The 13382-nt window shown below is 45.3% G+C and overlaps 1 protein-coding gene across 10 annotated transcripts in view; it reads left to right on the top strand.

Moving 5' to 3' along the window:
* faim2a (Fas apoptotic inhibitory molecule 2a) overlaps positions 1-13382 on the top strand; it is a 48776-nt gene that overhangs the window by 6569 nt on the left and 28825 nt on the right. For 8 of the 10 annotated variants that reach the window (XM_078215570.1, XM_078215571.1, XM_078215572.1 and 5 more), the window contains one exon: positions 6160-6504. In XM_078215570.1, coding sequence (XP_078071696.1) covers positions 6204-6504 — 301 coding nt within the window. In that variant the 5' untranslated portion in view covers positions 6160-6203. Of the gene's footprint in view, positions 1-110; positions 191-4165; positions 4224-6159; positions 6505-13382 lie in introns of those variants that run through there. The other 2 variants (XM_078215575.1, XM_078215576.1) reach the window with 2 other exon arrangements.

Genomic DNA, 13382 nt, shown 5'->3' with positions numbered 1-13382 from the left:
AGCGGCCTGCTTTTTAAACCTTCCGCGCGCTCCTGGCTGACGTCAGGCGCCTGTGCAGTCTCTTGAAAAACAAAAGACTCCACTAAAAAGAAAGTTTAAAAAAATCAATCTATCTTACCCTCAGCACTCCTGACACCAATCGCTCCCTCTCTGCTTTGCTCCAATGGAACAATGAGGTCGATCCTCTAAGGTAAGTAACTTTTTAAAAAAAAGAAACCTTCCCAGGCGTCTGTACTTACCACAAGAGGGAGGTTCACCAGATTAATCACTGGGATGGAGGGCTTGTCTTATGAAGAGAGATTGTGGAAACTGGGCCTGTATTCTCTAGAGTTCCAAAGATAGAGAGGTGATCTCATTGAAACTTGTGAACAAGATGCCACATAAGAGATTAGTGTGTAGAATTAAAGTGCATGGGATTGGGGGTAGTGTATTGGGATGGATAGAAAACTGGTTGACCGATAGGAAACAAAGAGTCTTTTCCCAAATGGCAGTCAGTGACTCATAAAAATCATAGAATCCCTTTGGTGCAGAAGAGGCCATTTGGCCCATCAAGTCTGCACTGACTCTGACAGAGTAATTTAACCAGGCCCTCTTCCCCGCCCTATCCCTGTAACCCCACACATTTACCACAGCTAATCCCATGTAACCTACACATCTTTGGACACTGAGGGTCAATTTAGCACGGCCAATCCACCTAATTTTCACATCTTTGGACTGTGGGAGGAAACCGGAGCACCCAGAGGAAACCCACACAGACACAGGGAGAATGTGCAAACTCCATACAGACAGTCACCAAGGCTGGGATTGAGCCCAGGTCCCTGGAGCTGTGAGGCAGCAGTGCTGGCTACTGTGCCACCATGCTAGTGGGGTACCTCAGGGATCGGTGCTGGAAGCCCAGCTATTCACAATATATATTAATGATTTAGATGAGGGAACTAAATGTAATATCTCCAGATTTGCAGATGACACAAAGCTGATTGGGGGTGAGCTGTGAGGCGGATGCAGAGATGCTTCAGTGTGATTTGGACAGGCTGAGTGAGTGGGTGAATGCATGGCAGATCCAGTATAATGTGGATAAATGTGAGATTATCCACTTTGGTAGCAAAAACTGGAAGGCAGATTATTATCTGAATGGCTATAAATTGAGAGAGAGAGGCATGTGCAACAAGACCTGGGTGTCCTCATACATCAGTCACTGAAGGTAAGTATGCAGCTGCAGCAACAGTGAAAAAGGCAAGTGGTATGTTGGCCTTCATAGCAAGGGGATTCGAGTACAGGAGCAGGGATATTTTGCTGCAATCATACAGGGCCTTGGTGAGGCCACACCTGGAATATTGTGTGCAGTTTTGGTTTCCTTTTCTGAGGAAGGACGTTCCATTGAACTGGGGTAAGACCAAGCATGTGGCCAAGGATGTTGTCCAGAAGTAGCCAGACGCGTTCAAGGGTGAACTGGGTACATTGCGTGGTGCCATTGTAAAGTTCGTACGTAGATCGTTCGGCTACTCCTCGACCTATGCCATGAGAAAGAAAGTGGAGGAGGAGTTGGAATGGCTGCAAAGTATGGCAATCAGTTTTCTCATTGGGCAACTCCAATTGGTCCTGTCCTTAAAAATAATGGTACGGTGCCTATAAGTGGCGACTACAAGCACATCATGAACCAGGTTTCCAAGTTAGATGCTTAACGACACGTGCAGGAGGTGCATCCAGCTGCAGCTCCTAACAAACCGATGTTTTCAACTCTTGTGGGAGGCAAGATGTTTTCAAAACTGGGCATGAGCCAGGCCCATCAACAACTCCTGCTCGAGGAAGATTCAAAGCAGTATGTGACCATCAATATGCATGAAGGGTTGTTGAAGTACAATTTTTTTTTTTGGTGTGTCCTCCAGTCCGGCGACCTTTCAAAGGATGACGGACAACCTGTTTCAAGACATTCCTCGGGTTGCAATCAACTTGGATGACATCTTAATGGCAGGGGAAACTGAGGAGCAGCACCTCAGCAATCTGGATCGAGTTTGAAAAAGGTTTTCAGAGGCGGGACTGCGTCTGAAAAGGACAAAGTGCATTTTCCAGGCACACTGTGTGTGGCATATCGAGGCTATAGAGTCACTGCACAAGGCTTATCTCCTGTGGACGGGAAAGTTGGAGTGATTAAGGAAAGGCTGGTGCTCAGGAATGTGTCAGAGCTCAGGTCATTTTTGTGCTTGGTGAACTATTATGGGAAGTTTCTAGTTATTAGTCACAAGTAAGGCTTACATTAACACTGCAATGAAGTTACTGTGAAATTCCCCTAATCGCCACACTCCAGCACCTGTTCGGGTCAATGCACCTAATCAGACCTGTCAAGAGTGTTAGCTCCACTGAATTTATTTCTGCTCAAAGAAACCAAATGGAAGTGGGAGTCTGCGCAGAAGCTTTCTAAGATGCTGCTGCAGTCAGCTCATCTGTTAGTGCATTTTGATCAAGACAGGAAACTTATCCTCGCAATACCTTGCCCTACAGTATGGGGGCAGTATTTTCTCATCTAATGGAGGACGGGTCTGAAAAACCCATTGGTTTTGCATCTAGGACGCTGCAAAGGAATATTCACAAAGAAGGTCTAGCTATCGTTTTTGCAGTGATAATCATAGAATCAAACAGCACAGACGAGGCCCTTCAGCCCATCGAGTCTGCACCGACACATTAGAAACATCTGATCTCCCACCTAATCCCATCTTCCAGCACTTGGCCCATAGCCCTGAATGTTCTGATGTGCCAAATGTTGATCCAGGTACTTGTTAAAATATGTGAGGCATCCCGTCTCTACCAGCCTCCCTGCCAGCACATTCCAGATCATCACCACCCTCACATCCCCCCTAAACCTCCTGCCCCTCACCTTGAACCTATGTCCCCTCGTGACTGACTCTTCAACTAAGGGGAACAGCTGCTCCTTATCCACTCTGTCCATATCCCTCATAATCTTGTACACCTCGATCAGGTCGGCCCCTCAGTCTTCCCTGCTCCAACAAAAACAACCCAAGCCTATCCAACCTCTCCTCATAACTTAAATGCTCCATCCCAGGCAGCATCCTGGTGAATCTCCTCTGCACCCCCTCCAGTGCAATCACATCCTTCCTATAATGTAGCAACCAGAACTGCACACAGTGCTCCAGCTGTGGCCTCACCAAAGTTCTATACAAATCCATCATGACTTCCCTGCTTTTGTCTCTATTGATAAAGGCAAGTGTCCCATATGCCTTTTTCACCATCCTACTAATATGCAGGACTGGGCACTTACATTGTCAGCTTATCAGCACAATATCGTGTACAGAGCAGGGAAAGACAATGCAAATATGGACATGTTGAGTTGTCTCCCTTTACCGGATTTGCCATCCAAGGTATTGTGTCCTCCTGAGACTATTTTCTTACTGGGGAAACTGGCACATTGAATGCCCCCCACTCTTCTGTAGATTTTCCCATTAATAGCCATTCCCAATCTATCTTGGCCAGATCATGTCTTATTTTACTAAAATCCGCTCTCCCCCAATCCAAGTGCAGATTAAGCAGTGGATGGACAGAAACCTATTCTGCCATAAGTTAAATTCCTGAGGCAAGGATGGCCAAATACCATAGAAGATATGTTGAAACTTCATGTGAAGTGTAGGGATGAGTTAAGTGTGAAGGATGGATGCATTCAGTGAGGGTCAAGAATGACCCCCTGGTCATTCACAAGTCATGGATCTAGAATGAAAAATCTAGCCAGGTCCTAAGTATAGTGGCCTAATGTGGGTCTGGACTTGGAGAACGCGGTGAAATCCTGTTCCGCTTGTCAGATAAACCAGAAGATCATGCCACCAGCATCACTTTATCCTTAGGAATGGTCTGATTGACCATGGTCCTGACTGCATGTGGACTTTGTGGGTCCTTTCATGAACCACATGTCTTTAGTTGTCGTAGATCCACATTTGAAATGTTTGAAAACACACATCATGAATGATATTCCAGCTACTGCGACAGCTTAGCTCCTGTGACAACTGAGAAGCTACGTCACAATTTTTGCAACTCATGGTCTATCAGATTTGCTTGTCTCAGATAACAGCACTAAGTGAGTTTTTTTTCAAGAGTTCATGCAGAAGGATGTTATACGCCGTGAACATACTGCGCCGTTTCATCCGGCTTCGACTGGTTTGGTGGAGTGAGCTGTTCAAACTCTGAAGGAGGGGTTGAAGAGAATGGCAGCTGATACTGTGAGTACAAAGCTCTCCAGATTTTCATTCCAGTATATCACTCCACAATCCACAACTGGCCTCTCCAGCAGAATTATTGTTGGGTAGAAGGCTGAAGTCCCATCTGGATCTGCTTCATCCAGAGATCTCAGAGCGAAAGTGAGCAAGAGACAAGAGAAGCAAAACGATAGACGTGATTACCATCCCAAAGAGAGGCAGTTCAAACCGGAGGATCAGGTTTACATTACATTGCACAAAATCAGCTGCAATGTGTTACCATGACTACAATTTAAAAGTACTTAATAGCTCAAAAATCTTTGAGACAGCCATTGGTCATGAAAACACTTCATAAATGCAATACTTTATTCATTCTACCTGTCACTGAACCACTTTTGGATCTAATGTGCCACTGTTCCTTAGATCCATGAGATTTTAATTTACAGATACCATGTGTGATCTTATCAACAGTCTTGTTAAAATTCATGTAGACTACGCCAAACATGTTACCCTGATCAACCCTCATTATTTCCTCAAACATTTCAATCAAATTAGTCATTCACGACCTTCCCTTAACAATTTCATACTGACTGCCCTTGATCAATCCGTGCATCTCTAAATGATAATTTATACTCTGTCTTGGAATATTTTCCAGTAATTTTCTCACCACTGAGGTTAAGTTGACTGACCTTTAATTACTTGGTCCATCCTTTCCTTTTCAAATAACAGCACAATGTTAGCTGTCCTCCAGTCATTTATCACCAAGCTTATAGTTAGAGAGGGTTGGAAAATGATGGTCAGAGCCTCTGCTATTTCTTCCCTTACTTCACTTAGCTGCCTGGAATACATTTCATCTGAGCCTGGGGGTTTATCCACTTGCAAAGAAGCTAAACATTTACCTTCACTGTTTATTTCATCCAATATTTCACATTTCCACTTCACTACAGTATCTGTTTTGTTCCTCTCTTTAGTGAAAATAGATGCAAAATATTCATTGCCCATGTCTCACAACTCCACACAGAAGATAACAGTTTGTAAAGGTGGAAGAAAACTGGAATCAATGGGTATCGGTGGCAAACCCTCCACTGGTTGGAGTCATACCTGGTACATAGGAAAATGGTTGTGATTGGGGAGGGTCAGTCATAACCGCTCGAGGACATTTCTGCAGAAGTCCCTCAGGGTAGTGTCCTAGGCCCAACAATCTTCACCTGCTTCATCAATGACCCTCCCTCCATCATAAGTCAAAAGTGGGGATGTTTGCCGATTGTGCAATGTTCAGCACTGCTCGCGACGACTCAGATACTGAAACAGTCCATGTTCAAATGCATCAAGATCTCAACAATATCCAGGCTTGGGCTGACAAGTGGCAAGTAACATTCGTGCCACAAAAATGCCAGGCAATGACCATCACCAATAAAGAGACACTGTAACTACCCTTGACATTCAATGGTGTTACCATCACTGAATTCCCCCACTGTCAACATCCTTGGGGTTACCATTGACCAGAACCTCTACTAGACTCACCACATAAACACAGTGGCTACAAGAGCAGGTCAGAGGCTGGGAATACTGCGGCGAATAACTCACCTCCTGACTCCCCAAAGCCTACCCACCATCTAAAAGGCACAAGTCAGGAGTGTGATGGAACACTCTCCACTTGCCTGGATGGGTGCAGCTCCAACAACACTCAAGAAGCTCGACACCATCCAGGACAAAGCAGCCCCGCTTGATTGGCACCACATCCACAAATATCCATTCCCTCCATCACCGGCAGCTCATCACCACTTTCTCAAGGGCCACTAGGGATGGGCAGTAATAAATGCTGGCCAGCCAGAGGCACCCATGTCCCACGAATGAATAAAAAGCACCAAGGTCTCTAGAAACACATTCTTCTCCGTTCCTTGAAGATTTGAGCAAGTGTACCTATGTAAGCTGCTAACTGTGTTCTCTTCTCTCCTAGCATCCTATCCCAGATCCTGTTTAACAGAGAACTGCGGCTGTATCATGGCAATTCCTGCAGCACCACCAAGCTACGCTGAGGTGATGGCGAGCAAGGACCAGCTATTCTCGAGCCAACAGTCTTACACCAGACAGCAGCCTTATCCAACGCAGCATTCTTATCCTATCCAACAACCTTATCCAGGCCAGCAACCTTATCCAGGCCAGCAACCTTATCCAGGCCAGCAACCTTATCCAGGCCAGCAGCCTTATCCAGGCCAGCAGCTTTATCCAGGCCAGCAGCCTATGCCTCCGCCTCCAACTCTGCCCGTACATCCCAACTGGGCCTTTGTCCAGCCCAACCCCAGTAAGTATCGGCATTTCAGTCTATGATTTGCAAAATCTATTCTATACTAAGGAATATAAGAGCAGACCCTTCAGTCCCTTGAGTCTTGATCTAACCCAACAAATGTCTCTCTCAGTTTTGAAATTTTCAGTTCAATCCCAGCCTCAACAGTTTTTTTGGGGGGGAGTTCTAGATTTACTGTAATGTCTCTCTGCCTGAAAGGGAGTTGTAATTAGATTTCATGCTGAATAAGAGTGTTTGTTTGTGTGGGGGTTAGTGTCAGTTCCAGCTGAGAATCTAATGTGGTTAGAAAGCTACGGCGTGAAGAAAGATAGATAGTTGCTTAGCAACTCGAAGGGCTCTGTAAGGGGAGCAGAAGCTTTCTTTGTTCTTTAGTTTTAGAAAAAAGCAAGTAGTTAGAGACAAGCCATGAAGCAGTGAACAACTCTCCCTAAGCTCTGCCAGGGGAAGCTAATGAGGAACCAGCTCTTTTAGCTGTGCTGGAAGAAAAACCCTACAATGGTATAAAGGTTCAGACAGCCAGTGCCTAAGTTCGAAAGAGAAACTAGTTAAGAAGGGGATCTTATTGAAACTTACAGGACATTGCGAGGCCTGGATAGAGTGGACGTGGAGAGGATGTTTCCACTAGTAGGAAAAACTAGATCAGAGGGCACAACCTCAGACTAAAGGGACGATCCTTTAAAACAGAGATGAGGAGGAATTTCTTCAGCCAGAGAGTGGTGAATCTGTGGAACTCTTTGCCGCAGAACGCTGTGGAGGCCAGGTCATTGAGTGTCTTTAAGACCGAGATAGATAGGTTCTTGATTAATAAGGGGATCAGGGGTTATGGGGAAAAGGCAGGAGAACGGGGATGAGAAAAATATCAGCCATGATTGAATGGCGGAGTAGACTCGATGGGCCGAGTGGCCTAATTCTGCTCCTATGTCTTATAGTCTAAGAAGCTAGGGAAATGAAGAAGAGTTTCCAGGAAGGTCTGGAGTTAAAGGGAACAGAGAAGAAACTGGGAAATAGAGCAGGATTCTGTTCAGGGACACCAGACAAAGCAGAGAAGACATCAATTGATCAGGATTCAAGAAAAAGTTTCCAAAAGTAATTCTTAGGTTTGAAAAATCTTACTATTATCTACAAATAATTTTCAAAGTATTGATTGGATAACAGAATTGGTGTAATAGTGGAAACCTGAAAGGGTGAATTCAAAATCCTGGCACTGACTTATTACTAAAAGTGGAGCAGAAGCTCTGGTCAAATAGGTCATTTGGAAGATGAGAACTTGATTCTGGAATGTGGATGGTTAAGTGAATGTATAGCTATGAGAAAAGATTTTGAAGAGTGTTTTGGGAGGACAGTCATCTGGGGGGTTTCCTAAGGCAAATCCAGAAACACTCAAGTTAAAGTTTATTTGTTAGTCACAAGTAGGCTTACATTACCACTGCAATGAAGTTACTGTGAAAATCCCTTAGTCGCCACACTCCGACGCCTGTTCGGGTACACTGAGGGAGAATTTAGCGTGGCCAATGCACCCTAACCAGCACGTCTTCCAGACTGAGAGAGGAAACCGGAGCACCTGGAGGAAACCCACGCAGACATGGGGAGAACGTGCAGACTCCACACAGACAGCGACCCAAGCTGAGAATCGAACCCAGGTCCCTGGTGCTGCAAGTCAGCAGTGCTAACCACTGTGCCACTGTGTCAGCCTAACTTTGTATTTTAATGAGACCATTGTGGCTTCAAATTGTCTTCATCATCCGTGTTAATCTTAAAACTGCTTTGTAATTGTTAAGCTAAAGGAGAAGTAAAGGAATATTTTATTAGAATCAATTTCCCAGGTTAAATAGATTTTTTTCCTGTTGCCAAAACAAATTAGCGGCCCTGTGACTCTGTTCCTCCATGTTAGATTTTTCAAAGAGTACAATTACTGTTATATATTTAAAGGGTTGCATGATGCATTAAGATTTGATGGTGATGTCATTAGGGTGTTGCATAGGCTGCTGTTGTAAGTTTCAGTTTGTACTCTACAGGCAAGAGCTCCTTCAGTAAATTTTTTTTATTCATTCGTGGGACATGGGCGTCGTTGGCTGGCCAGCATTTATTGCCCATCCCTAGTTGCCTTTTAGAAGGTGGTGGTGAGCTGCCTTCTTGAATCGCTACAGTCCATGTGCTGTGGGTTGACCCACAATGTCATTAGGGATTCATCAGCCGAAGGAGGACGGTACAAAGTAACCAGTAAGAGGTTTCCTTCCCCATGTTTAACCTGAAGCCATGAGACTTCAAGGGGTCTGGAGTCGATGTTAAGGACTCCCAGGGCAACTTCCTCCCAACTGTATAAAACTGTGCCGCCCGCCACCTCTGCTGAAGCTGTCCTGCCGGTGGGACAGGACATAGAGTCATGGAGGTTTACATGCCTTCGGCCCAGTTTTTACCCCTAAGCTGGTCCCAATTGCTCGCATTTGGCCCATATCCCTCTATACCCATCTTGCCCATGTAACTGTCTAAATGCTTTTTAAAAGACAAAATTGTACCCGCCTCTACTACTACCTCTGGCAGCTTGTTCCAGACACTGACTACCCTCTGTGTGAAAAATTGCCCCTCTGGACACTTTTGTATCTCTCCCCTCTCACCTTAAACCTATGTCCTCTAGTTTTAAACTCCCCTGCCTTTGGGAAAAGATATTGACTATCTAGCTGATCTCTGCCCCTCATTATTTTATAGACCTCTATAAGATCACCCCTCAGCCTCCTACGCTCCAGAGAAAAAAGTCCCAGTCTATTCAGCCTCTCCTTATCACTGTTTCCATGCTATAAACTTCTATGACTTTAGGACGCTATGTCCTGTCCCACTGGCAGGACACTCACTATCACCATCCAGGAATGGTGATGGTGGTGTCTGGAACATTATCTGTCAGGTATGATTCCATGAGAATGACTATGTCTCCGCTTGCCTGGATGGGTGCAGCTCCAACAACACTCAAGAAGCTTGACACCATCCAGTACAAAGCAGCCCCTTGATTGGCATCACATCTACAAACATTCAATCCCTCCATCACCGACACTCAGTAGTGGCAGTGTGTACTATCTACAAGATACACTGCAGTAATTCACCAAAGATCATTAGACAGCACCTTCCAAACTCATGACCACTTCCATCTAGAAGGACAAGGGCAGTAGATACATGGGATCATCACCACCTGCAAGTTCCCCTCCAAGCCACTCACCCACCCTGACTCGGAAATATATCACCGTTCCTTCACAATCACTGGGTCAAGATCCTGAAATTCCCTCCCTGACGGCATTGGACTGCAGCGATTCAAAAAGGCAGCTCACCGCCACCTTCTCAAGGGCAACTAGGGATGGGCAATAAATCCTGGCCAGCCAGCGACGCCCATGTCCCACGAATGAATCAAAAAAAGGCTGTTGCTTGACTTGTCTGTGAGACAGCTCTACCAATTTTGGCACGAGCCCTCAGATGTTAGTAAGGAGGACTTTGCAGGATCAACAGGTTCAATTTCATTTCTTTATTGATACTTTGTAGCAATTGATACAACTGAGTGGCTTGCTGGGCCATTTCAGAGGGCAGTTGAGAGTCAACCACTTTGCTGTGGTTCTGGAGTCACATGTAGGCCAGACCAGGTAAGGACAGATTTCCTTCACTAAAGGACATTAGTGAACCAGATGGGTTTTTCCGACAATCAACCATAAATTCATGGTCATTAGAGTCTTAATTCCAGATATTTTTAGTCTAGCGATAATACCACTAGGCCATCGCCTCCCAGTAAATCTGTGTGTGCAAACCGCATGGAATCATAAAATTCCTACAATGCAGAAGCAGGCCATTCGGCCCATTGAGTCTGCACCAACTTTCCAAAAGAGCATCTTACACAGACCCAATTCCAGTAACCCCACGTATTTACCCAGTTAATCCCCCGAACCTACATATCTTGGGACACTAAGGGGCAATTTAGCATGGCCAATCAATCTAACCCACACATCTTTGGACTGTGGGAGGAAACTGGAGCACCCGGAGGAAACCCACGCAGACACGGGGAGAATGCTCAAACTCCACACAGACAGTCACCCAAGCCGGGAATCGAACCTGTGCCACTCACTGCTGACCAATTGTCACCTCAATGATTTGTCAGAATCATCTCCAGAAGTACCAACGTTTTTACTCCGTAGTGTGAATATTACTATGGGAGACATGGGTGGAATTTTACCAGCACGTCCACCCAAGGTTCGTACGATTCCATCCGTGGGCAACAGAGAATGCCGTTCTCCGAGCCTCACCCGCCCCGGAATCAGGGCGGGCGTGCCGGTAAAATTCCGGCCTTAATTGAATCTGAATTGACTGATGATTGTATCACAGAAACATTGAAAATAGAAGCAGGAGGAGGCCATTCAGCCCTTCGAACCTGCTCCACCATTCATTTTGGTCATGGCTGATCATCGAATTCAATAGCCTGATTCCCCCTTTAGCCCCAAGAGCTATACCTAATTTCTCCTTGAAATCATACAACTTTTTGGCTTCATTCTGTAGTAGTGAATTCCATACATTCATCCATTTTGTTACGAATGCTGTCTGCATTCAGACACAGAGCATTTAACTCTTGTCTTTTTATTATTTTTGCAATCTCTGGCCTTATCTGCTGGTGCACTGGTAAGTTACTATTCTCTGTCCCACTCTGGTTATAGTTATCCAAATCATTACTTTATTAACTTGTTGTTTCTCTTTGATTTAGGTTAGGGACTAGATCAGAATCTCCACGGTATATTATGAAATTAGCCTGGTATTGGTGTAAGCATAAGGTGTTTCACTCCAGGTGTGATTCTATTGATCCACTAGGAAGCTTTTATCAAAACTATCTTTAACAACACAGAATATAACAGAGAATTAGCATAACTTTTACCAATTAAAATACTTAAACATGACAAGGTATAATTCTTAGTAGCTAGCTATCGCTATGTTTCCAATTTAAGTAATATCCCCGAATACATACATCTTTCGTCATAACTCACATGGATGCCAGATTTCCAGCCTTTTAATCCCTTTGGACAGATACAGAAAGACACCTGACTCCCATCCAGCAGTTTCCAGAGAAAGACCTATCTTCAAGCGCAGAACTCCTATTTTCTGGCAGATCCCAGTCTCTAATCTCCAGAGAGAGAAAGAGACAGACAGAGAGTTATTTCTTCTCTCGAGAGTTCCCATATAACAACTCAGCTGGGTATCTCTCTGTGAGCCCAGCCCTGCCCAGTCACATGACCTTACATGTCAATCAACCTAATCAAGTGACACGGTGGTTTAGTGGTTAGCACTGCTGCATCACAGCGCCAGGGAGCCAGGTTGAATTCCGGCCTCGGGTGATTGTGTGGAGTTTGCACGTTCTCTCCATGTCTGTGTGGGTTTCCTCAGGTGCTCCGGTTTCCTCCCACAGCCCAAAGATGTGCAGGTTAGGTGGATTGGCCATGCTAAATTGCCCCCTAGCGTCAGGGCATTAGCAGGGTAAATACATGGAGTTATGGGGATAGGGCCTGGGTGGGATTGTGGCCGGTGCAGACTCGGCCGGATGGCCTCCTTCTGCACTGTACTGTAGGGATTCTATGATTCTACAAGCACCACTCTGAAAAACTCCAATAAAATAACAACCCTGAATTAACCCTGATTAAAACAAACATTCTAGCAATTAAGATCAATTATGTTGCTGCAGTAACATGGGCTGCCAGGTACAGACAAAGTGGCTGCAATAATAGAACTGACTGCTAAAACAAATCCTGCACAAGAGACATAAATACATTTTTTAAAGTACAGTATCGTCACATTTACCATATCGCCTCTCGCACAATTCCTTCTCTCCCTCACCACTAATTTAGTTTAAAGTCCTGTCTATCATGCGAGGTATATGACTTGCCAGAACACTCATCCCAGAATGGTTCAACTGAAGATCATCCCAGCAGCATAGCTCCCACTTTCCCGACATAGTACCCCAGGAATCAGTAGCCATTTTGGTCACACCATCTTTGAGCCAAACATTTAACTGTCTAAAATTATCTACCTTACACCAATTTACTCATGGTTCAGGTAAGAATCCAGAGAATATAACCTTTGAAATTTTTCAATTTAGCCTCCAGATGTTCATTCTCCCTCAACAGAACCATTTCCCTCGTCCTGTTTATGTCATTGGTGTCAACGTGGGCCATGACAGCTGGAACCTCCTCATCTGACAAAGCTCCTCTCGAGCCCTGAGCAGATATCATAGGATAGGAACAGGAGAAGACCAATCAGCCACACTCTGCCATTCAGTAAGATCATGGCTGATCCGTGGCCAACTCCATGTACCTGCCCTAGGCCTATATCATACCCCTCTCTCAGACTTAAACCTAACAATTGAACCAACATCCACCACCATACAGTGACAGACCTGTCCCCACCAGTACTGTACCCCAGTGTTACACAGTGACAGACCCGTCCCCACCAGTATTGTACCCCAGTGTTACACAGTGACAGACCCGTCCCCACCAGTATTGTACCCCAGTGTTATACAATGACAGACCCGTCCCCACCAGTACTGTACCCCAGTGATATACAGTGACAGACCCGTCCCTACCAGTACTGTACCCCAGTGTTATACAGTGACAGACCCGTCCCCACCAGTACTGTACCCCACTGTTACACAGTGACAGACCCGTCCCTACCAGTACTGTACCCCAGTGTTATACAGTGACAGACCCGTCCCCACCAGTACTGTACCCCAGTGTTACACAGTGACAGACCCATCCCCATCAGTATTGTACCCCAGTGTTACACAGTGACAGACCCGTCCCCACCAGTATTGTACCCCAGTGTTATACAGTGACAGACCCGTCCCCACCAGTACTGTACCCCAG

The sequence above is a fragment of the Mustelus asterias genome, chromosome 7 (genome assembly GCF_964213995.1).
Source record: "Mustelus asterias chromosome 7, sMusAst1.hap1.1, whole genome shotgun sequence".
NCBI lineage: Eukaryota > Metazoa > Chordata > Chondrichthyes > Carcharhiniformes > Triakidae > Mustelus > Mustelus asterias.
The sequence above is the reverse complement of the archived record's forward strand: the minus strand, read 5'-3'. Positions and strand labels throughout refer to the sequence as shown.